The 25,150-nt window shown below is 43.9% G+C and overlaps 1 protein-coding gene across 1 annotated transcript in view; it reads left to right on the forward strand.

Moving 5' to 3' along the window:
• The window catches only part of CNGB1 (cyclic nucleotide gated channel subunit beta 1), a 54,465-nt gene extending 33,409 nt beyond the window's left edge, over positions 1 to 21,056 (forward strand). Inside the window, exons 11-20 of the mRNA XM_077831413.1 lie at positions 2,571 to 2,635; positions 3,512 to 3,634; positions 4,335 to 4,476; positions 4,866 to 5,025; positions 6,614 to 6,711; positions 6,799 to 6,882; positions 8,184 to 8,302; positions 11,164 to 11,310; positions 14,206 to 14,401; positions 20,850 to 21,056. Coding sequence (XP_077687539.1) covers positions 2,571 to 2,635; positions 3,512 to 3,634; positions 4,335 to 4,476; positions 4,866 to 5,025; positions 6,614 to 6,711; positions 6,799 to 6,882; positions 8,184 to 8,302; positions 11,164 to 11,310; positions 14,206 to 14,401; positions 20,850 to 21,056 — 1,341 coding nt within the window. The remainder of the gene's footprint in view (positions 1 to 2,570; positions 2,636 to 3,511; positions 3,635 to 4,334; positions 4,477 to 4,865; positions 5,026 to 6,613; positions 6,712 to 6,798; positions 6,883 to 8,183; positions 8,303 to 11,163; positions 11,311 to 14,205; positions 14,402 to 20,849) is intronic.
• The last annotated feature ends 4,094 nt before the right edge of the window (positions 21,057 to 25,150 follow it).

The raw sequence follows: 25,150 nt of genomic DNA on the forward strand, positions 1-25,150 counted from the left end.
ATTTAATGCTGCTAAATTCGACCTAAAGTCCTAGTGTAGACCAGGACTTAGGATGGTCCCTAATGGACTGGGATTAGGAGAAAGGCCAAGATTTGAAAGGTTCATGGAAGATTTGAGTCTCCAGGGCTGTCAATCCAGCGCCTTACCCCAGCCCTAAAACCCACTTAAAATTGTAAAATACTGAATAAAATTAAAAAGATCAGTGATAATTAAAAGAAGCATCGGAATCTCTCATCTCCCACCTTCTGTAGTTTTTGATACAGAACTACTGTAGGAGTACAATTGAAAGGGAAATGAGATTTTTTGGAGGGTGCATGGAGGTGAAACATAGTTCTTCTCAGTTAAAGAAGTGGTTCTCAACTAGGGGTAAGCGTACCCCTGGGGATACACAGAGGTCTTCCAGGAGGTACATCAACTCATCTAGACGCTTGCCTAGTTTTACAACAGGCTACAATAAAAGCACTAGTGAAGTCAGTACAAACTAAAATTTCATACAGACAGTGAATTGTCTATACTGCTCTCCATACGACACACTGAAATGTAAGTACAATAGCGATATTCCAATTGATTTATTTTATAATTATATGGTAAAAATAAGAAACTTTGCAATTCTTCAGTATTCATGGGGCTGTGACACTTTTGTATTATTATATTTTGTAAGCAAGTAGTTTTTAAGTGAGGTGAAACTTGGGGGTAGGCAAGACAGATCAGACTGCTGTAGTGGGGTGGTCACCTGCTCCGGCCTTAAAGGGCTTAAAACAGCCCAGGAGAGGGCTGTGGCTGGGAGCCAGCAGTTCCCGGGCTGATTGGGGGAAGCAGGCTCAGCTGCGGCCACGCACCAGTCAGGGCTCAGCTGGCCCATATAAGAGGCCTGTGGGCCAGGTACAGACTCTCTCTCTGCCTTTAGAGGGAGAAGGGCCTGGCTGCTGGGGTGAGTACCTGGCTACCTAAGGTGAAGCAGGGCTGGGGAAGGCCAGAGGAGCTGGGAGGCTCCAGATTGGAAAAGCCCCAGACTGCAGGCCTAGTAGAAGGCCAAAAAGGGTACTGGGGCTGCAGGGGGCAGCCCATGGGTAGGCAGAGGCAGCAGGTCCAAACCCCCCTTGCCTGTGATGAGTGGCTTATACACAGTGGTGAGCTGGAGCCGGTTCGCTAGAGCTGGTTGTTACATTCAGAAGCCCTTTTAGAGCCGGTTGTTCCGCGGGGGAGAACCGGTTCTAAAAGGGCTTCTAAATTTAACCGGCCAAAAGTGGCACCTTAGGCACCACTCCACCGGTGCTCCAACCCTGGAGCACCCAAGGGGAAAATTTGGTGGGTGCAGAGCACGCACTGGCAACTCCCCGGCCCCAGCTCATCCCACCTCCGCTCCGGCCTCCTCCCCCGAACGCGCCGCCCCACTTTGCTTCTCTGCCCCCCACCCCAGGCTTCCCGCGAACCAGCTGTTTGCGCTGGAAGCTGGGGTAGGCTGAGAAGCAAGCGGTGGCTTCCCGCTCAGGCCTGCGGAGGGGAGGTCGGGTGGGGGGCCACCCGCGCCGCAGTAGGTAACTGGGGTGGGGGGGGGGCAGGGAGCTTCTCTGCCACCCTCGCCCTGAGCGGGAAGCCGCCGTCTGCTTCTCAGTCCTCCCCGGCTTCCTGCCGAACAGCTGATTCGCGGGAAGCCGGAAGGGGGGCGCAGAGAAGCAGAGCGAGGCGGTGGGTTCAGGGGAGGAGGCGGAGCAGAGGTGAGCTGGGGCCAGGTGTGGGGCAGGGAGCTGCCGGTGGGTGCTCTGCACCCACCAAATTTTCCCTGTGGGTGCCCCAGCCCCGGAGCACCAGGGAGTCAGCATCTAAGATGCCACTTTTGATGTGATCAGTGGGGGGAGCGGCTGCTCCCCCGTCCCTAGGAGCCAGAGGGACCTGCCGGATGCTTCCTGGGAGCTGCCCCAGGTAAGCACCTCTGGGACTCCACACCTCGCCCCCCCGGCAGGTGCCTCTGGCTCTTAGGGGTGGGGTGGGCACCCACTATGATGGCCCACGAGACCTTCCTGCCCAGTTCTGGGGGCAGTCAGGGGAGGGGGGTGGATGGGGCAGGAGTCCCGGGGGGCGGGGGTGGGCAACAACCCCCTCGTGGGGTGAGGAGGGAACCTGTTGTTAAGATTTTGGCACCTCATCACTGCTTATACACTGCAGTCTGCCTCAGTGTGTGGGGGCTCAATGGTGACTGGCAGTAGCCAAAGACTGAGGTGAGGTGGGGATAGTGGGTGGGGGTCCCCTGGGGAGGGGAGACCCAGAGACTGTGGGGGTACTGCTAGGGGGCAGCACTCTGGGTAAAAGGGGCACGGGGGTCTGGGAGGGACACGGGGGCAAGCAGGACACCGGCCTGCAGAGGGCGCTCTGGAGGCTGGAAGAGCTAATTCCCTGAGAGACCAGCAGGAGGTGCCGCAGGGGTGAGTCCTGCACTGTGACGGGGGTACAGTAATCTAGAAAGATGAGAGCCACTGAATTAAAGGATTCTCATTCAAGCCCTATTGAAAACTAGTTACCAGCTGTGATTGATGGGACGCTAATGCACATTGTATCATTCTCTTTAACAGTACATGGCCTTCTTTGAGTTTAATGACCGGCTTGAAGCTATCCTGAGCAAGGCATATGTCTACAGGTGAGGAAAAACCCCTGATACATTTTTATTTTTGGAGGAAGATCTTTTTGGGACTTTTCTTTTATTGGAGGGGGAAGAGTTGCAATTTGGTGGAGATGCAGCAATCTCCATCCAAACATAGTTCCTCTTTGACTATGATTTAATCACATATGGGGAACATTCTATATAGAGAAAATTCTTCCTCCTCATTATTGACTGCCACAATTGCAGTGACTTCTCCTGAGACTGGAAATATCTCCTGGGAGGCTGACAACACTAACAGTATTGATAACACCGGAATCAACCCTCACCTTAGGGCCTCCGCAGCCCAAAGCATGTTACTTTTTCAGCTCTCCCTAGCCAAGAAGCAAGAGACTCATTTTCAGTCATTCTTAACTCTTGTCTTTCGCATGGTAGCACATGGCACTGCTTCCAGGATATGTCGCAGATCCACAATATGAAAGATGACTGTAGAAAAATGACCTATGTTAATGATAGCCTTTAGTCATTAACCTCTTCCAAGTTGCAGCTCCATGTGATAAATGCTATCAACATTATTTGAAATGATCCCTTTGTTCCCAAAGCAACTGGGAGCAGAAGTAGTGGGGATAAACAGTGTAAAGCAGCCGGTAAAAATATTACTTTCCCCTACATTTTTAAAGAGTTGTACAGAGCTTTACCGTGTGACTGGTGGGGAATCCTTTGGAATAATTAGAGTCAAATGTTCCGAAGCACTCCTTTTTCTCCTTCTAATAGGACTATAAATATCAGTGGTTGCTCTGTGTTTCTATTAATTATTTTTCACTTTTAACTATGGTATTTTGGGGGATTTGAAGGTGTTTTTCATTATCAGGTACCTTGTAATCTTTCCTCTTTCATTGTTGCTTTTCTTTGCAGAGTGATAAGGACCACAGCCTATTTACTCTTCAGCTTACACGTGAACTCATGCCTGTATTACTGGGCATCATCGTACCAGGGACTGGGTTCTACCATATGGGTCTATAACGGGGAGGGAAACAGGTACTTAGTATGCGTGCCCTCTGTTTTGGAATAGGCCAATGCAGCAGAATAGGAGTGATAGAGAGACAGTCAAGATGCAGCTAAGGCTGAATTAATACCACACTATTGACATATGAGTCCACCTTTTCGTCAAAAGCCTAACATTTCCAGTACAATATCATCGCTGTTTGATTTATATAGGCAGGGCTGGTAGTGCTGCCTGTTAAAGCTGCCTGACTCTTTCCATTATAACTCCATTGCTTATAACTTTGGTAAACTTTAACCATTGAGGTTGACATTTTACATGCCATGTGTCTGCCTCAGTCTGGATGATGATTATTGTCATGTTAGGTTTCCACCAAAATGGTCCAGCCATTATGAGGAACTAGACTAGGGGGAAAAATATATTTTGCCATTGTCGGGGGGGGAAGTTCTGGAGACTTTTTTTTCTCCAAGAAGCTCTAGTGCCCCCATGTTTTCCAGCTGTCCCCTAAACTTCTTTGTCTCTGTAGGTTTTCCAGGCACGTTTTCATTTGAGGGAGAGGAGAGGCTTTCACCCCCGTAGTTTTCCCCTTTTCACAACATAATTGTTCTCGCTATAGTTTCCAAGAGGTCTCCTGCTGACAGTGCCCGGGCAAGTTCTAATGGTATCAAGCAGGTGCTAACTTTTCCAGCGACGGGAACTGGTTGAAAAGTTGTTCCTTTTTTTTCCCCTGTATAGTTATATCCGCTGCTATTACTGGGCTGTCAAGACGCTAATTACTATTGGAGGACTGCCTGACCCTCAAACTCTGTTTGAGATACTCTTCCAGCTTCTGAACTACTTCACAGGGGTCTTTGCTTTCTCTGTCATGATCGGCCAAGTAAGTGAATAATCAACCTGTCTTCCCTTTGGTATGACGCAGGTTCACAGTGCTTGTTGTTTTTAAGGTCACCGCTCTGAAATCATGTGTTTCCCAGAAAGCACCCCCTGGGCTTTCCATCTTCATACATTGAAAAATTCCAGTAGCATCAGTGTTCATTCTTACATTATTTTAAGGTTTGTTTCTCTACTATAGAGAGGCTCCTGGCCTGCTGCATGCCCATAGTTTTATAACTCCGAGGACGCAGAAGCTAAAAATCCACTGTCGTGATACACGGTGTATCTTCAGTCTAAGAAGCTCGTTGTTAATAGTCTTTTGGATACTTTGTTTGTTCATCATTACTTATAGTTATTTCCTTTAATTTTGTTCTCTTCCCTCCTCCAACTCAGATGAGAGATGTAGTTGGTGCTGCTACTGCAGGACAAACTTATTATCGGAGTTGCATGGACAGTACCATTAAATACATGAATTTCTACAAAATCCCCAAATCTGTTCAGAATCGGGTCAAAACCTGGTATGAATACACTTGGCATTCACAAGGCATGTTAGGTAAGAATTAGCTGTATTTAGGGTTACTGTCTTTATTAAGACTTTAAGTTCATATCTCTCTGATATTTTTACCCTGGCTTATGAACAGCAATATAAGCTGGCAGCTTACAACATTTTGTGAACTGCTTATCCGTGTCAATTGCACAGATGGTCTAGAGCAGCATTTCTCAAATGCATGTGGCCACCAAGGGCTTCTCTTGTGGCCACTGCCTCCTGGGCAGTGATTGGGAGGGGATCTAAGCACCCCCTCCCTTGGGGCTGCCCAGAGGGGTTGGGCCATGCCCCCCTCTGGAAGCACAAATGCTGCAGGAGCAGACAGCTGTTGTGAGTTCCCCACCTTCCTGGGGGTGGTGGAGCTCAGACTTCTGGCTTTAGTGCTGGGGAGGCAGGCTCCAGCCATGCAGTGGCAAGCTCTGGACATGGGCTCTGGCTGTGTGGTGGCAGGTTCCAACCACGGGCTCGACCCCACAGCCACAGAGCCTGGCAGGCTCCATCCCCCAGTCCCTCACTCATCCACCCTATCACCCTTGGCCCCCGCTGCCTCCCTACCCACCTCCCCATCCGACCAAGGCTTGCTTGGTTCCCTGGCTTGCCAGGCCTGAGTAAGTCTGCTTTGAAAAGTGATATTTGTATTTTGTTAATATCACTTTTCACTGCCTCCCTGCTAGGTAGCAAGTCTGCCCCTGTGAAACGTGATATTAACAAACATACAAATATTACTCTTCACAGAAGCAGACTTACTTGCTAACAAGTCTTAAAAAACAACACAACACCCCCAAAACAAAAGAAACAACAAAAGACAAGAACATGCAAAGAACCTTTTTTGTGTTTCTCTTCTCTTTAGGTCCAATAAAGAATAGACACAACTGTCCATTCTGTTTATTACTGAATCTGGAAAAACCCTACATGAATAAATTACTATGCTTTGGACATGTATATGTGCATATTTATTTGTTTTTTTCCTAAAGCTAAATATTTTAGAAAGAAGTGTTGTAGCGGCCACCAGCAAGAGTTGATGGACGCACTCTGAGGCCACCGAAAAATTTGTTGTGAGAACCTCTGGTCTAGAGCAAGAGATGTCATTCTGTCTAATCTCCCTCCTCCACAGTTAATTGCACTGAGATTTTTCCAATTAAACCCAAAGGGGCACTGCTGAGTTTTGGAAAGTCACTGCAGTCATTTTGCAACACCAGGGACAGCACAGCATTGGGGCACTAAGCCTAAGGATTTTGTGGGATTTTTTTTCTCATTTCACTGATTTCTCTATTTCTTCCTTGTTTTACCCATACTTCTACACAGTCCACTACACTAGTACCAGGATTCAAATTCCTAGCCTGTTAGTGAACTAGCATGATCACACAACAGTGCATTCCAAGATTGTAACTCCCCCCTCTATAGATGAAGTTAGCTGAATTGAGATTGTTGGCCAAATCACAACCGCCTGTGTAGGAAAAACCTGCTGTTCCTGCTAACGCATCCTGTTGTGGAAAAGCACAATCTGCACTGACTTGTTACTGAGCTCCATATTGGAAAGCTAGGGACATTTCTGTAAGTAGCCAGTTCTTTATTTTGTTTCCCCTTTTAACAGACGAATCGGAGCTGATGGGGCAGCTGCCAGACAAGATGAGGCTGGATATTGCTATTGATGTCAACTACAACATAGTCAGCAAGGTGGCGCTCTTTCAGGTACTGTCTACTTCTCCGATTGGACATTACCTGACTCCTGAGAGGCTCCTACAAATTAAGTAATTCCACTTCCTCTTTTGGGTTCAGGGCTGTGACAGGCAGATGATTTTCGACATGTTGAAGAGGCTCCGATCTGTTGTTTACTTACCTAATGATTATGTGTGTAAGAAGGTAACAAGCATTTTCTTTACCTAAATTCTCTTTAGAGACTTGGAATAAAGTGGCGCTATATGCGGGTGGGGAAGAGGCAGGGCCAGAAATGGAAGCTCATTGGTGGAATGACATGGATTTTGTTGGCCAGTGCATTTGGCAAGGAGATGTACCATCTCTTGGTTAGCTTGGTGTCATATTGTGGTTGACACTACAGCCACAAAGAGTCAGAAAGGCCTCCTGGGGAATTCCCCCCGGTGCAGAAGTAGCATAGGGCTGGCTTATGCAGCTTCACACTACCCTCCTGTGCAGCCTCTTGAGTAGGTATATACTGAGCATGTGGATCGGAGCAAGAGTTATGTTGTGGACAAGAGAGAGCGAATAGAGTACAAAGTGATCCAGCTCTTGTGAGCTGTAGAGCAGCCCATAGGCAGTTGTACAAGGCTGCTGTAAAGTAAGGCAGCCTCTAGGCCAGGGGTTCTCAAACTGGGGGTTGGGACCCCTCGGGGGTTGCAAGGTTATTACATGCAGGGTTGCGAGCCATCAGCCCCCTTCCCTCCCCCGCAACCTTGCTTTGCCTCCAGCATTTATAATGGTGTTAAATATATTAAAAAGTGTTTTTAATTTATTAGGGGTGTCACACTCAGAGGCTTGCTATATGAAAGGGGTCACCAGTACAAAGTCTAAGAACCACTATTTTAGGTTATGTCGGGAGCCACAACAGTTCCCAGAACAGTATAGCCCCTTTTGGCCACTCCTGTGTTTTACCTGCCATACTGCTCTCCTGAGAGCTGCCTGAAACAATGAGAAGAGCCAGGCTTGGCTAACACACCAGGAACTGATTAAGTTGTGCAAGGGAGATTCAAAGCAAAGATGTACTCTGTGTCACTTAGTGTTGGTGATACTGATCACATTGTGCAAAGAGTGACCTCTGCTGATTTCAAGGTGCACAGCATTAACACTAATTGGAAAAAATACAGGGTGTGGGAAGCAGCTGTGCATGCTCATTAAACAATAACAATTGAGAATAAGCAGGATAAAACAACAAAAGGAAATATTTAGGGGAAAAAAGAGTTGAGGAGAATTTCTTTTTTAAAAAGATAAACCCTATTCCTGTTTTGGAACCTCCTGCATTTATGACCAGCAAGTGGAAAGCTATGAAAAGATTTGAGACAGAATAAAACAACATTCATGAAGTAATTGAATAGTTTAACTTGGATCAGGGTCTCTGTACATTTTTCCATATGCTTTCTTCCCCTCTTTCTGGGTTCCAGTAGGATAACCAGCGCACACCCCACAAGTTGCCCTAATCTTTGTTTCAGGGGGAAATTGGCCGAGAGATGTACATTATACAAGCTGGACAGGTGCAGGTGCTTGGCGGACCTGATGGCAAAACTGTGCTTGTGACTCTGAAAGCTGGATCTGTGTTTGGAGAAATAAGGTCAGAGAGAGGATCGATGGGGAATTGGGAGAATAAAGACCAAGACTAAGATTAGAAGGAAGTTGAGGAAATAAGTCAGAGGTGGAAAAAAATAAAATTTTGGAAATAAGATCTGGAAAGGAGGATCCATTGCTAGGACCTATTTGCTGCTATAATTAAAAGGGGTCACAATTTAACACCGAGATCTGTTAACACAAATAAATTCCACTTTTTAATTTTAAACTTTTGAACTGTCATTGTCTCCCTGACTCCATTCTATGTGAGTCTACACAGTATGAACTGACCTGGTTGTCTAGTGACAGTTGCAAAGGCAACTCTCTTGGGGAAGAGAAATAGGGAAAGACTCATATATTGGTCATCAACAACCATCCTGGCTGATTAAACAGCATTGACAAGAGTCCTCTGCAGTGCTTATCAGCTGAAAAGATGGCTGACCACAATATGATTGGAAATAAATAAAAATGGGGATACCACAAGCCTGCAACAAGGATATTGAGGGGCTCCCTGCATAAAAACAAATCACTCAATAAACTGTATTGTTGATTTTCAAAAAAGTAGAAGATAAATGGAGAAAACTGATTATTCCACCTTTGATCACCCCTTTCCAATATCAGCAGAGTGAAAAGAAATCATTGCAAGCTTCCCGTTCTAGGCCATTTGTCCTGTGCTGATATGGCTTTAGGTAGGGAATCCATGTGAGTGAGAATGGGTGAAATCAAAGCACGGTGAAAATAGTTCGTTGTAAATATATTCTCTTCCTGATAACAATGAGTTAGGCTGGCTGTTCAGGTCCTCCGACCCCAAAGCAGAAACAAGAGCTTGAGATACAAATATGAAAACAAAATGTTATAGTTTAAAAAAATCTATACATCCCTGCTGGCCATGATCTACATACTCTGCAGTGGTAATAAAGAAGGGTGGAACTAAAATGCTGACCTGGTTATCCTACATAAAGGTGGTTTCTACAGTACTATGTAAACTAGTCACTCCTATTGTTAATATCCAACGCTTGTACAGAGCAGCCCAGAGTGCTGTAGTGATTTGTAACACACTAGTAGTGGGTACTTTTCTGTCTATAAAACTAGTTTTTAAAGAACAATATTATAAAATAACTACAATAAAATCACTTATGTAGTGATTTTCATACCCATAAAAAGAACAGGAGTACTTGTAGCACCTTGGAGACTAACATTTATTAGAGCATAAGCTTTCGTGGGCTACAGCATATAGGAACATCTAGTAAGAAGAAATATATATACATACAGAGAAGGTGGAAGTTGCCATACAAAGTGTGAAAGGCTAATTAGTTAAGATGAGCGATTATCTGCAGGAGAAAAAAACTTTTGTAGTGGCAATCAAGATGGCCCATTTAGACCACACAAGCGGTCCATTTCCTGGACACTACTGTCCTAATAAGTAGTGGTCACATAAACAGCACCCTATACTGGAAACCTACTAACCACTATACTTACCTACATGCCTCCAACTTCCATCCAGGACACACCACACGATCCATTGTCTACAGCCAAGCTCTAAGATACAACCACATTTGCTCCAATCCCTCAGACAATGACAAACACCTGCAAGATCTCTATCAAGCATTCTTAAAACTACACTACCCACATGCTGAAGTGAAAAAACAGATTGACAGAGCCGGAAGAGTACCCAGAAGTTACCTACTACAGGACAGGCCCAACAAAGAAAATAACAGAACACCACTAGCCATCACTTTCAGCCCCCAACTAAAACCTCTCCAACGCATCATCAAAGATTTACAACCTATCCTGAAAAATGATCCCTCATTCTCACAGATCTTGGGAGACAGACCAGTCCTCGCTTACAGACAGCCCCCCAACCTGAAGCAAATACTCACCAGCAACCACACAACAAAAACACTAACCCAGGAACCTGTCCTTTTAACAAAGCCTGATGCCAACTCTGTCCACATATGGTGTCACTTGAATAAATCATAGGACCTAATCACATTAGCCACGCCATCAGGGGCTCATTCACCTGCATGTCCACCAATGTGAGATGTGCCAGCAGTGCCCCTCTGCCATGTGCATTGGCCAAACTGGACAGTCTCTACGCAAAAGAATAAATGGACACAAATCTGACATCAGGAATCATAACATTCAAAAACCGGTAGGAGAACACTTTGACCTCTCTGGCCACTCAGTAAAAGACTTAAGGGTGCCAATTTTGCAACGGAAAAGCTTCAAAAACAGACTCCAGTGAGAAACTGCTGAGCTTGAATTAATATGCAAATTAGATCCCATTAACTTGGGTTTGAATGGAGACTGGGAGTGGCTGGGTCATTACACATATTGAATCTATTTCCCCATGTTAAGTATCTTCACACCTTCTTGTCAACTGTCTAAATGGGCCATCTTGATTATCACTACAAAAGTTTTTTTTCTCCTGCTGATAATAGCTCATCTTAACTAATTAGCCTCTCACAGTTTGTATGGTGACTTCTACCTTCTCCGTACATGTATATATTTCTTCTTACTATATGTTCCATTCTATGCATCCGATGAAGTGGGCTGTAGCCCACGAAAGCTTATGCTCTAATAAATGTTAGTCTCTAAGGTGCCACAAGTCCTCCTGTTCTTTTTGCGGATACAGACTAACATGGCTGCTACTCTGAAACCTGTCATACCAATGTATCACCAAAACACTTAAAATGTTAGATGCGTAAAATGTCATGGTTGGCAAAAGTTGAGCTCCAAGTACAGTGGCGACATGTCTCCTGCAACAAACTCTGCTATCAAACCGTGTGAAAGCTCAGATTTTAAATGATTAAAAACTGTATTGGCCCAACATACAATAGTTTTAACATCTCTTGGTATTTTAATTAGCTTGTTGGCAGTGGGAGGTGGAAATCGTCGCACAGCAAATGTTGTGGCTCATGGATTTACTAACCTTTTCATCTTGGAGAAGAAGGACTTGAATGAAATTTTGGTGCATTATCCAGAATCTCAGAAGCTGCTGCGTAAGAAGGCGAGGTGAGTGACAGGATGTTGCTAAAATGTCATTTCTCATAAACATGCAGATATAGTACAATTTTCAAACTCTGAAAGAACAGGTGATCTTTGGGGCAGCACACTGGAGAAATTACAAAATGTTAAGGGAAAATTTTCAATGCTAAGCACACCAGACTATACATACATCTTCTTTTTGGGCCTCAGTTCTCATAAACGAAGCAGACTTGAACCTGATCGGGACTTGGAGAGAGATGAAAACCGTAGGTGCTATGGGAATTGTTGATGTTTCAGCAGATGGTGCTCTTCTCTTTGAGTTAGCATTGAGCTAATGGCGGTGCTGTTGGAATTGGTGTTTTGCAGATGGGATGTTAAACTGAGGTACTAATAATTTGGGGTCATTTTAAAACTTCCATGGCACTTTTTACAAGAAAACTTAATGTAAGGGCCAAACTGCGACACTGGCTGAATTCGCAGGCAGGAACTTTAGGAATCACTTTGCTCCCCTACATATAAAACCCAAATCACAAGCAGCAACACAGGGTGAACAGTGACTACTTCCTGTTTCACATTTATGATACTGGGGAGTGAGCAGAGCCTTGGCTCGCCCCACTCATGCACCAGCCAGTGCAGCTGAGCCAATGTGTCAAGGCCAGTAAACTGAACTAGGTATAGAGGTGAAGCAGATTATTCCCACCTCCTCTTGGAGCAAGAGCAGGGTGCTAGCCTGGGACTCTCAGAATCCCAGGCTGGTTCCTGTTCCACTCGTGCAGCAGTGTAACTATCCTTCCTTGGGGATGGTGTCACAATTGAGTCTTAAGTAATTACATTCTGACTACTAAAAATCCCCTCTGAGGAGAGTGCTATTAATTTCCTTTCCTAATTTATTGCTGTTTTTCATCCTAGGTGTGTCAGGATATCATTTACACTTCAGGAATGGAAAAGACTAATTAGGGCATCTAGTTTATTCCTCTGACATTGCAGAATTGTTCCCTGTTTACTGGTGTTTTGTATGGTCTAAGTTTAAACGTGTCAAGCAATGGGGCTGCTACCACATCCTGAGGAAAAATTATTCCTTGATATTCAGCCTAAATTTTCCCCTCTAGTAATTTAATCTCATTAATTAATTTTCATTCTATTCAACTCAGCAGCACAGAGGTCTGGAATTCTTCTACTGCCTAGCTGGCATGCTGGAATGTTAGAAGTAGACCGAGGGACATGGGAAGGTGGGCAAAGTGCAAGTGACATGGACATATGTACATGCTAATGTAGCTATAATATGGCTCTGAAATTTGTGTATGCACGTTTAAAATTGGCTTCTGCAGAGAATGATGCATGCGACTAAATTTGTTTTCTGTACACATTTGTACCTCTAAAACTTTATCACTCGAATGTACACAGGAACTGTGAATGCAACATGGGAACAAACACAACCAAAGCAGAATCATAGAACCACAGGGTTAGAAGGGACTGCCAGGATCATCTAGTCTCACCCCCTGCCAGGATGCAGGATTTGTTGTGTCTAACCCATCCAAGACAGGTTTCAGAGTAACAGCCGTGTTAGTCTGTATTCGCAAAAAGAAAAGGAGTACTTGTGGCACCTTAGAGACTAACCAATTTATTTGAGCATAAGCTTTCATGAGCTACAGCTCACTTCATCGGATGCATACTGTGGAAAGTATAGAAGATCTTTTTATACACACAAAGCATGAAAAAATGGGCGTTTACCACTACAAGAGGCTTTCTCTCCCCCCACCCCACTCTCCTGCTGGTAATAGCTTATCTAAAGTGATCACTCTCCTTACAATGTGTATGATGGAAATGGCCCACCTTGATTATCATACACATTGTAAGGAGAGTGATCACTTTAGATAAGCTATTACCAGCAGGAGAGTGGGGTGGGGGGAGAGAAAGCCTTTTGTAGTGGTAAACGCCCATTTTTTCATGCTTTGTGTGTATAAAAAGATCTTCTATACTTTCCACAGTATGCATCCGATGAGGTGAGCTGTAGCTCACGAAAGCTTATGCTCAAATAAATTGGTTAGTCTCTAAGGTGCCACAAGTACTCCTTTTCCATCCAAGACAGATGGCTATCCAGCCTGCTTTTGAAAGCCTCCAGTGAAGGAGATTCCAGGACTTCCCTAGGCAGTTTGTTCCATTAGGAAGTTTTTCCTGAGATATAAACTAAATCTGCCATGCTGCAGTTTGAAGTTTTTTGTCCTGCCCTCTATGACAAGAGAACAATTTTTTCCATCTTTTTTTATGGCAGCCTTTCAAGTTTTTGAAGACCGCTGTCATATCCCCCCTTAATCTCCTCTTTTTCAAACTAAACACACCCAGTTCCTTCCGCCTTAGCTCATATGGCTTGCATTCCATCCCTTTCATTATCTTTGTTGCTCACCTGTGGATCCTTTCTAGTTTCTCTACATCTTTTCTATACATTGGTGACCAAAATTGGACACAGTACTCCAGCTGAGGCCTAACCAGCGCTGAGTAGAGCAGTATTATTCCCTCCCGTGACTTGCATGCTATGTCTCTGTTAATGCAACCCAAAATTGCATTTTTTTTAATTTATTATTATTATTTTTTGCAACAGCATCACCTTGCTGACTCATGTTGAGGTTGTGATCCACCACAGCTCCCAGATCCTTCTCAGCAGTGCTGCTGCCAAGCCACTTATCCCCCCATTCTGTATTTGTGCATTTGGTTTTTCTTCCCTAAATGTAGCACCGCACATTTGTCTTTGTTGAATTTCATATTCACAGGGATTTTTTTCTCATAATTTTCCCAGCTCTACTCTGCAACCAAGTCTAATGTTTTGAGAGTGCCTTTAACTGCTGCAAAACTGAACTGTCTGTGTTAGAAAATTAATCCAATATTGCATATCTCTGGACAAAATTAGTCTCTTTCTTTTTCTAGGAAAATGCTGAAAAATAACAATAAACCCAAAGAAGAAAAAGGCATGCCAAAAGATGCGCTTATCATTCCTCCAAGACCTGGGACACCTAAACTCTTTCAAGCTGCCCTGGTAGCTGCAGGAAAGATGGGAGGCAAAGGAAAGCTTGCCCATATCAGATGGAAATTGAGAGAGCTGAAAGCAATGCAAGCTATGCAGGTAAGAACAAAGGTTTGGAGTTTTTGTTCTTTCATTCACAATGAAACTATCATCTTGCAACACTGTTGATGGAGACTTAACAAGAAACAGCATAGAGTCTATATTTCAGCTGAACAACAATGAACCACTGGCTAATCACAATCTACACGTTCATTCTTTCTTTCATTTTTCTGCGGGGACTATCTACAAGGGTACCAACTGATGGCAATCATGGACAGAAATGTGTCCGTCAGGAAATCAGCTGAGATAATCAACTCATTTCACATGAAGTCAGACTAAATTTGAGAGCAATATGGAATAAATGGAACAGTGGTCCTAGATGGATTGAGGAAACCCTTGCAGGAAGGCATTGTAATCCAGTGGGCTAATGTAGTAGGAGAACACATTAGCTTTTCACTTGGGGAGATCCTAATAATGTGAAAAATTTAGGTCTCATTCTAGTCTGCAGTGGACATATATCCACATCACACAATCACTCTACTGTGTAACATTCATAGAGCCAATCCATATTATGTTAAAGTGACAGACAAGTACACAGCCAGATATCCAGCATCCACAGGGAAATCTTATCGGTCCAACTTTGTAGATGTATAACTGTAGCAGAAGTCATGCTCCAGGATTCAATAGTGGTTCTATCTGCATATGATTTGCTGAATTTAAGAAAGTAAAAGCCTTAATATGAATATGCTAAAGGACTGTGATTTTATTAATTAGATATACCTGTGTATTATAACCACTATATTATACAGACAGTATCCTAACTGAAAGTCTTTGCTTCGTAGTAGTGTTTAAGCTACTATGGTAAAGAGGGCCGTATATGTATCTAGAAAGACACAGAACAATGCAATGTCTTTCTAGTGTCCTTCGTAAAAGAATAAGAAGGCTTCATACAATTAAATACTGCAACAATAATTAAAGAATAGTTAAAAGTGGCAGAGAATATAGATGCTGACATACACGACACATTCTGGATAGTAACGAAGAATGAATTCCGTAATTAAGGCATTCCATCATAACCCACATTAACACAGGTAGGTCTTTGTCCTTCTCCAGTAGCTGATCCGCGTAAAGAGGTTTCTGAGACTGCTGCTGCTTCCAGCTAATTAATGTAAGCTGGAGAGGCCTATGCTTTTAGAGAGAGAGATCCAGCTGGCAACTTACCCAGTAGACTGTTACACATTGTTGGAAAACTAGTACCATGATAAACTAGGATAAATCCTGAGGATATTTCAGATTAGAATTGAAGTACAATGACTAAACCATATAAAGAAAGCTTTCACACTTAACTTGCACTATAATGAGGTGGAACCTGCGGGATGTACATTAGCCTGGATAGGGTACCTGACAGGTGTTTTGTTTAAAGTGTTGCCGGACAGATCTGTTGAAAGAGAAGATCCAAGGTTTGGAGATGCAGGTGGAAACTATGGCTGAGTTTTGAAGGGGGTTTGATTGGATTGGGGGGGGGGAGGTGAGGGGAGGCTGAAGGGAAATCTCGAGACTTGCAGATGCAAGCTGGACTGGAGAACTGGGAGGGTAGATGGTGGATGAGGAAGTGGCCGGTGTAAGCATATGGCTATAAGAACAAGGCAGAGGAAAAGACGGGCTAGCAAAGGAGAAATAGAGCTGAAAACAGGTTTGCTGAATTGGACAACAAAGGGGTGCAGTGGGCCATAACAGAGGGTGGGAGGCAGGGACGTCCTTACCCATACGCAAAGTATGCAGCTGCGCAGGGCACCAGGAAATTTGGGGCACAAATTTCCTGGTGCCCTGCACAGCTGCGTGCTGCTCCAGCCCTGCTCTGACTCTTCCCCAGGGCCCCTGCCCCCAGCCACACCCCCACACCTCCGACTCTGCAGCAGGGCCGGGCCTGCACTCGCCGGCGGTGGGAAGTGCAGCGACCCGGCCCCAGCCGTGCTGCTGGTGAGTGCTGGGAGGTGGTTCTCCCCTGCTCCCCCAAGCCTGCTTCCCCCCGCCCCCGGAGGCCTGGGGCCTGCTTCCCTCCTGCAGAGGCGTCCCCCCCTCATGGTGGGGCTGCGTAGGGCCCCAGAATAGCTAGGGACGACCCTGGTGGGAGGGCAAGGAAGAAGAGAAGAGCAGCTAGTCCTACAGGAAGAGGGGAAAAGTCCATGGGACATAGCCAGAGTTCGAAGCCTCAAGAGAATAGAGGATGTCTGATAGAAGACCGCAAATGAGAACAAAAGACAACAGGATTTGCAGCCAGAAAGAAGTGAAAGAGGAAGGCTGGAGAATTGCACCAACACCAGGAAGTTGCAGGTCTACATGACTGCAGACTCCCTACTAAGAACAGACAGGCCTGTCATCAAAGGTGATCCAGAGAACAGGAAGGTGTGCTGTCTGCTAGGAGCTAAGATACAGGATGTGGATCTGAAGCTGAAGACGATCTTAATGGGAGAAGGAAAGAATCCACTGATTGTCCTTCATGTGGGAACAAATGATACCTCTAGAGTCTCATTATAATGCATGAATGGGGAGGGTATGCCAGGCTGGGGAAGACGCTTAAAGAAATGGAGGCTCAGGTTATCTTCAGTGGGATTCTGCCTGTCCCTAGAGGAGGAGAACGAAGGCGAGACAAGGTGACGATGATCAACAGATGGGTCAAGCAGTGGTGCAATAAGGAGGGCTTTAGGATGTTTGTCCATGAATGCCTCCCAGTGGTCAGAGGACTGTTCTCATGGGATGAACTCCACCTGAGTAGGGAGGGAAATAGACATCTGGGATGGAGGTTGGCAACAGATTAAAAGAGCTTTAAAGTAGGAATTTGGGGGCAATGTTTGAGAGATGCTCATGTAATCTCCAAGCCTCATTCTAATATTGAGCAGGAGGAAAATCAAGTAAGAGAGGATACAGCAGTGGAGAAAGGAACAACAGGGTAGGAGAAAGTGTCATTGATTCTGGCATCAACAGTCAGGTTGGCGATACTGCCAGTAGAATGACTGTACCTAATCAGACGAGGAATCTGGGCAAAGCCAAGCAGAAACAATTAAGATGCCTGTAGATCAAGGCAAGGAGCCGGGTAACAAAATGGAGGAACTAGAGCTACTGGTGCAGGAAGTGACGAGAGATATCCTAGGGATAATGGAAACCTGGTGGACTAGCAGTCATGGCTGGAGCACAGGTATTGAGGGTATGTGATGTTCAGGAAGGACAGAAATAAAAGTGAAGGTGTCTGAAGTCGCATTGTATATCAATGGCAAGGCATAATGTAAAGAAATTACAAATCATGGTATAGATCAAACGGAATCTGTTTTGGGCCAAAATCACTTTGGGGAAGAAAGCTATCAGAGATGCGACTGAGATAGTGCTTGGGGTCTGCTAGAGACTCCCAGGGTCTGATTTGGATATAGATAGAGACTTTTAAAATATTTCTAATGAAATAAATACTACTGGGAGTTGAGTGATTATAGGAGACTTTAATTTTCCAGATATAGATTGGAGGACAAGGACTACGAGTAATAGTAGGGCCCAGATATTCCTGGATGTGATAGCGGACAGATTTTTTCACCAAATAGTCACCAAACCAACAAGAGGTGAGGCCATTTTAGGTTTAGTATTGGTAAGTAGCGAAGACCTCAGAAGAACTGTTTGTACAGGACAGTGTTGGTTTGAGTGATCATGAGCTAATTCCATTTAAAAATGGAAGAATAAACAAAAATAGATCTGCACCTAAGGTCCTTGATTTCAAAAGGTTAAACTTTAAAAAATTAAGGGGAGTAGTTAGGGAAGTGGACTGGACTGAAGAACTCAAGGATCTGAATGTGGTGGAAGCTTGGAATTACTTTGTCAGAGTTATAGAAGCTCTCTGAAGCCTGCATCCCAAGCAAGGGGGGAAAAATTCCTAGGGAAGGCAGACCAAACTGGATGAAGATGCTCTTCAAACAGGTTATTAAGAGAAAGTAGAAAGCCTACAAGGAATGGAAGATGGGATGGATCAGCAAGGAAAGCTATATCTTGGAGGTCAGAAAGTGTAAGGGAAAAGTGAGAACTGCCAAAAGCCAAGCAAATTTAGACCTTGCAAAGGAACTTAAAAAACCAATAGTAAAATGTTTCTTAGCTATATAAATAAAAACAAAACAAGGAAAGAAGTGGGACAGCTAAGCACTGAGGATGGGGTGGAGGTGAAAGATAATCTAGGCATGGCCCAACACCTAAACAAATATTTTGCCTTAATTTTTAATAAGGATAATGAGGAGCTTAGGGGTAGTGGCAGGGTGGCTCATGGGAACAAGGATATGGAAATAGAAATGACCACATCTGAGGTGAAGGTCAAAGCCAAACAGCTTAATACGACCAAATCGGGGGATCCAGATAACCTCCATCCAAGAATATTACAGGAATAGGCACACAAATTTGCAAGCCCAATATCAAGGATTTTTAATTAATCTGTAAACTCGGAATTCATACCCTATGGCTGGAAAATTGCTAATATAGTACTTATTGTTAAGAAAGGAAAAAAGTGATCCAGGAAAGTACAGGCCTTTTAGTTTGACCTCAACTCTATGCAAGGTCTTGGAACAGATTTTGAAGAAGAAAAAAAAAGCCGTTATGGACATACAGGTAAATGGTAATTGGGATAAAATACAACAAGGGTTATCATAAGGTGCCAGGTCACCCTGATCTTTTTCTTTGAGAACTGATTTTTTTAGACAAATGAAATGAAGTATAGCTCATCTATCTGGATTTCCATAAGGCATTTGATACGGTTCCACATGGGGAAATTATTAGTTAAATTGGAGAAGATGAGGGTTAATAGGAGAATTGAAAGGTGGGTAAGGAACTGGTTAAAGGGGAAACTACAATGGGTCAAACTGAAAGGTGAACTGTCAAGCTGGAGGGAGGTTACTAGTGGAGTTCCTCAGGGATCAGTCTTGGGACCAATCTTATTTCATATTTTCATTATGACCTTGTACAAAAAGTGGGAATGTGCTAACATAATTTGAAGACAACACGAAGTTGGGAGGTATTGCCAATATGGAGGAGGACCAGAATATCATACTCCAATTTTCAAGGTCATCCAGATTATTTTGTAACAGAAATGGGATGAAATTTAATAGTGCAAAGTGCAAGGTCATGCATTTAGGGATTAACAACAAGATTTTTTTTTTCTGTAAATTGGGGACATATCAGTTGTAAGCAACAGAGGAGAAGAAAGACCTGGGTGTATTGGTCAATCATAGGATGACTAGGAGCAACCAACGTGATGTGACCATGAAAAAGGCTAATGCAATCCAAGGATGCATCAGGCAAGGCATTTCCAGTGAAGATAGGGAAAGTGTTATTACCATTATACAAGGCACAGATGAGACCTCCCTGGAGTATTGTGCGCAATTCTGGTCTCCCATGTTTAAGAAGGATGAATTCAAACGAACAGGTGTAGAGAAGGGCTACTAGGATGATCAGAGGAATGGAAAAGCTGCCTTACAAGAGGACATTTAAGGAGCTTGGCTCGTTTAGCCTAACCAAACAAAGGCTGAGGGGAGATATGATCACTCTCTGTCAGAGAGAGAAACACCCGCTAGGGAGATGAGTTCTTTAAATTAAGCGCCAATGTTGGCACATGAAGAAATGGATATAAACTGGCCATCAACGAGTTTAGCCTTGAAATTAGACAAAGGTTTCCAACCGGCTGAGGAGTGACATTCTAGAAGAAGGCCCCCAAAGTGAGAAGAGGGGACAGAAAACCTAAATGGTTTCACGACTGAGCTTGATAAGTTTATGGTGGGGATGGTAGGATGCAATTGCCTACAATACCGTGTGGTCCATCTGTGACTGCTGGTAGCAAATATCTGCAATGGCCAGAGGTAGGACACTAGATGGGGAGAGCTCTGAGTCACTACAGTGAATTCTTTCCTAGGTGTCAGACTGGTGGGTCTCGCCAACAAAGTCAGAGTCTAACTGGTCATCATATTTGGGGTTGGGAAGGAATTTTCCCCCAGGTCAGATTGACAGAGACCCTTGAGGTTTTTCGCCTTCCTCTGTCTGCAGCATGGGGCCTGGGTCACTTGCTGGTCTGAACGAGAGAAGATGGTGGTTTCTCTGTAACCTGAAGTCTTTAAATCTTGATTTGAGGATTTCAGTAACTCAGCCAGAGGTTATGGGTCCATTACAGGAGTGAGGTTCTGTGGCTTGCAATGTGCAGGAGGTCAGACTAGATGATCACGATGGTCCCTTCTGGCCTTAAAGTCTGTGAGTCTTTGATCTCTAGCTGTTTCTTGCGCGTATAATTCACCTTCCCATACCAAAAGGGAAAACATCATAGTGAGACGAAATCTTGATAATGAGTTCGGACTCAGTAAAATGGCTTGAAATTCTCCTTTCTCTCTCTCTGCCAGACATATTAATTCATATTACTAATGCTGTGGTAGTTCCTAAGGATCCCAATCATGGGCTAGGGCCTCATCACTTTTACTTCGATTTATTTGTGTTCCAGGAGCCCAAATCTACTCCAGTTCTGCTGAAATTACCAGTCCGCCATCATTCATTTAAAGCACCCTGCAGATCAGGTGACCACACTGAGGAGGAGGAGATCGTCTCAAAATCTTCAGATAATTCAGTCTTTATTCGCTTGAGTCCTGCCCCACAAAGCAACGAACAGATTCTTTCTGTGGAGGTTTCAGAAAAGGAAGAAAAGAAATGAGAAGCAAACAACGCCCTGTCCTTCTTAGAAGGCCACTGCCATGAGTTTCAGCCAGACAACTGCATCCTCTAGAAGCTTTTACTGGCTACCGATTTCTGTACAATGGCTAGTAGCATTGCTCACTAAGCCAACTTGATATGCTCTGCCTTTCTTGGGTACTTAGGCCACAAGACCGCTATTGATAAGGATCTTTGCCATAGGGCCTAGAACTGTACAAAGCTTCTGCACTTTGGAAGTCCAACATTTATTGAACTCCTTTATAAACATTCCCCCTAAATACCCGGCCAACCCTCTTGCCTCCAAATCCAGCCTTACAGTGAGGGAGCCCTGCAGTAACGAATACTGGCTTTTTACAGTTCTGAAGGGTTAGTGTCTGTTTTTATCAGATATCAGTGCAGCCCCTTCTGAAGGTTGCAGTTGTTTTCCCCCCTAAATGTGACTCGTAATTTACTAAAAACAAACAGAAGAAAAGCCAAGATTCCTGCCCATTTGTTGCAAAGTTGTCATAGGCGATGCTGTGTAAGACGCGGAAATGATGGAAAAACCGATGTGGTTCTAAAGAACAGCAAAGAAAATTAGCATAACTGACTGCAGCACTGAAAGACAGGACTTCTCCCGAGTTCCAAATTCCGAGATATGCAAACAAGTGTATAATTAATTTCTTTCAATGGGGTGTGTGTATGTGTCACCATATGAACATAGCTTGGTTTCATAGGCTAATCAACATTTTTAACATCATCTTTGTAATTCCTTTGTTGGATCTCAGACCCTCTGCCTCTAAGGAAGCGGGCTACTGCTTTGCACAATGCTTGTTATTGTAATACTGTGCTTGTCATCTCTTTGGTTCAGTCCTCAGCCAATAGAAAGTACTGTGATTGATCTTTTGGTTTAGTGTCTGAACCAAGAAATTTCATTTGGGTTGCATGAAACATTTCCCTTCTTCTTTGCATAAAGAAGAAATAAGGTGTTTGCTACATGGGGCAGTCCCAAAATGTATTAAAATGTAAGTTCACTCATTCAACAAATACTCATGCGCTAATTAGTAGTGCAGACCTCACAAGCTTATGTATGGCAAGGCCATGCTGCTAAATGAGTAGGATACCACTGTAAGAATTACATGCATGTGTACACTGTACATTTGTCACTTGTAAGATTTTCTTTTACAGGGAAAGTTTGGATATGAAATTACTGACCTTTACCTTACGCCTTCTTCACAATTTACTATCATGCATACAAGTTTTCTCCCTCTCAAGAATGATCGTCGGAGAAGCTATGTGGGCTTCTCTGGGGGCAGAAATACATGTCAATGCTGATTAGCAGCATCTTGATTTCTCTTAAGAATTCTTACAGACTGCAGCACGTTTAAGGAACTCAGATATGTTACAAGTAAAGCTGAAGTCACCACTGCTCTTAACACTGCAAGGTAAAAGCTTGAGTTTTGATAAGAGTATTGAAACTTCCCTGAATATTTCTTATCCCATGAAGATTTGTACATTATTTAGTTTCCTACATTTTGGTGGATAGTGTATAGTATTTTTTCACTATATAAACATTTTAAAAAGTCAAAAAATCTGTGCAAATATTGTAGGTGAAAATGTGGTTTTGGTTCCTGGGTATATTTTGATCTGGTTTGTAAGGGTAGTTTAAATGAATAATATGCCTTCTGCTGCAGTGGCTTTCATATTCCAAAGCATTTTCATTAAACTTTTAGATTATTGTTCATCATGTGTGGCTTCATTTCAGGAACAGAGAATGTGTTAAAAATTCCTGCTTAGTTTAGCTTTGTCTATTAATTTGCTATATGTCAACAAAACAAATTTTATGTGCAAGCATTTAGGACAACTTTCTCAGACTTAAATATTCAACATGAACAACCCCAAGCTAATGTTACAAATTTGCCATAGAACTATGAGTCTTCATGCCATATTCCATGTGAGCACCTGGACAGACTCACCTTCTCTGTACAAATCAAGAAGTTCAGTGATAAAATTTACCATAAAGCCAACTAGCTAGACAATACACCCAGAATTCTTATTTTTACTTATTAGTTGATTTTTGTAAAAGTTTCAGAGTGCCTTTCAACTGTCACCAAATTTTTAATAGCAGCCACTGTTAATGTTTGAACTCACTGTTATCAGAGGCTAACAGCCTGAAAAAGTCCCTGAGTGAAATCTTGGCTCAATTTCCCCATAGCATCTCCCTGCTTCTAGTTTTTAACTGCATGCTTTTATTCCTCTTAGCGCTTCAAATTTCCTGTATAACAATAGGTTTTAAAAAGAAAGTCAACATGCTCAATAGTCCCACTGAGTTCAAGGTAAACGTGTTGGCTCAGGCCAGTGTTTAGTTCTATCCCCACTCCTGTTTTTTATATTTCCTTATTCTTTAATGTCACTTTAAAAGCATTGAAATCTAGCATTTGTGGATGGGGAGGACCCCTAACCGATCCTCCGGTTTCCAGCAGATGCGTTCTACCATTTCAGCACCTGTGCCAGTTATTATGGATTCATTCTCCCTTTTGTCTTTACTGTCCTTGCCTATTAATCAGGCTCCTATGTTTTTTTTTTTTTTTTCAATCTTCCATCTGGAAAACACAGCACGGTTGTTTCCATGTGTTGCTTTCTTAGTAAAAACAACGAGGAGACCGGTGGCACCTTAAAGACTAACGAATTTATTTGGGCATATGCTTTTGTGGGTAAAAAAAACCCCACTTCTTCAGATGCATGGAGTGAAGATGACAGATACAGGCATAAATATACTGACACATGAAGAGAAGGGAGTTACCTTACAAGTGAAGAACCAGCGGTGACAGGGCCAATTCAATCAGGGTGGCTGTGGTCCACTCCCAATAATTGGCCAATGGAGCTGATATGCCTTAAAAACCTAAATTATTTTCATCTTTAAGGAAGTGGACATGAAAGCGGTATTGCCTCAGCTGAACTGATGAAAGGCAGGGAATGTAAAGCCAAGCCACACGTGCAAGTCCAGAATGCCACTAACCTACCATAACGCTGTTTAGGGACGTGGGGGAAATCAACATGATAGGTAATCTGGAATGGTGCCAAAATGTCTAATCTGGGGGGGAAAGGGTCCTAAATCACTTGAAGAAGTCAAACAGCCAGCATTGACACGGAGGGAGTTAGCGGGCCGCCTGCTGCCAAACTGAGGATGAATTATGAGGCAATATTGTACAAGCACCTTCCTTGTGGGGGACTGATTTTATTAATAAAATCATATGGAATACATAAGGCGTGTTTCAAAGGGAATGTCACATTTTAGGAACTGTGGGGTCGCTCCCTTTTTTTAAGTGCCTTCAGCCTGGCCAGCTCTGCATTATACAGAAGCTAGACTACGCTCGGCAGGGCAGCCATCCGGTATTCCACAGCTGAGGGGAGCTCGTGCTCAGACTGTTTTTGGCAGGCTTGTCCCCCAGTAGCTTGCGCCTCAACCGTTATTAGGTGGGCAGCCAATAAGGCACCAAAACAAAGTCCTCACCCCTTTCCGCCTTCACAGGGCAAGCGGGCTTCTCCTGCCCCTCCTGTTTTGTTCTGTAATCCCCGGCATGGGGCACTGGTGAGTGTGGCTAGCAGAACTAACAGCCTCTGGGGAGTTTTTAGGTCAACCCTCCTTCAGGCTATTAGATGTCCAACCCCTACCCCCACAGAAGGAAAGGCGCTGAGGAGGGGAGAGGGGAAATCCTGTCAGACACAGTTCAGTCCCCTTTCCTGAGCCTGGCTTGACCCTGTGTTTCCTCACAGCCCCAAAGCTTCCAAGGGAAAGGAGGAGAAGCTGCTCCCCATTGACTCACGGCTCATGGGAGCTGATTTCTATGCGCTTTAAATGGGAACTTTCAAAAGATGTTATCACACCAACAGGAGCTGAGAAGAAAAATTAGCTCTCTGCCACAGAGGGTCAGGGTGAAAATACAGAACAAGAAGTCTGTGCTCAATCTGCCATTAAGGGGAGGAGCTTAATAATATTATTAATGCATACCAGGAGGATATAAACAAAAATGACCAGGGCAGAATGGTTTGGGACAGCCATACCAATTGCAAGAAGATTAAAAGCTATGAGAACTTTTTTATTTTGCCTGACAG

This window comes from Eretmochelys imbricata, chromosome 12 (assembly GCF_965152235.1).
Source record: "Eretmochelys imbricata isolate rEreImb1 chromosome 12, rEreImb1.hap1, whole genome shotgun sequence".
Classification (NCBI taxonomy): Eukaryota; Metazoa; Chordata; order Testudines; family Cheloniidae; genus Eretmochelys; species Eretmochelys imbricata.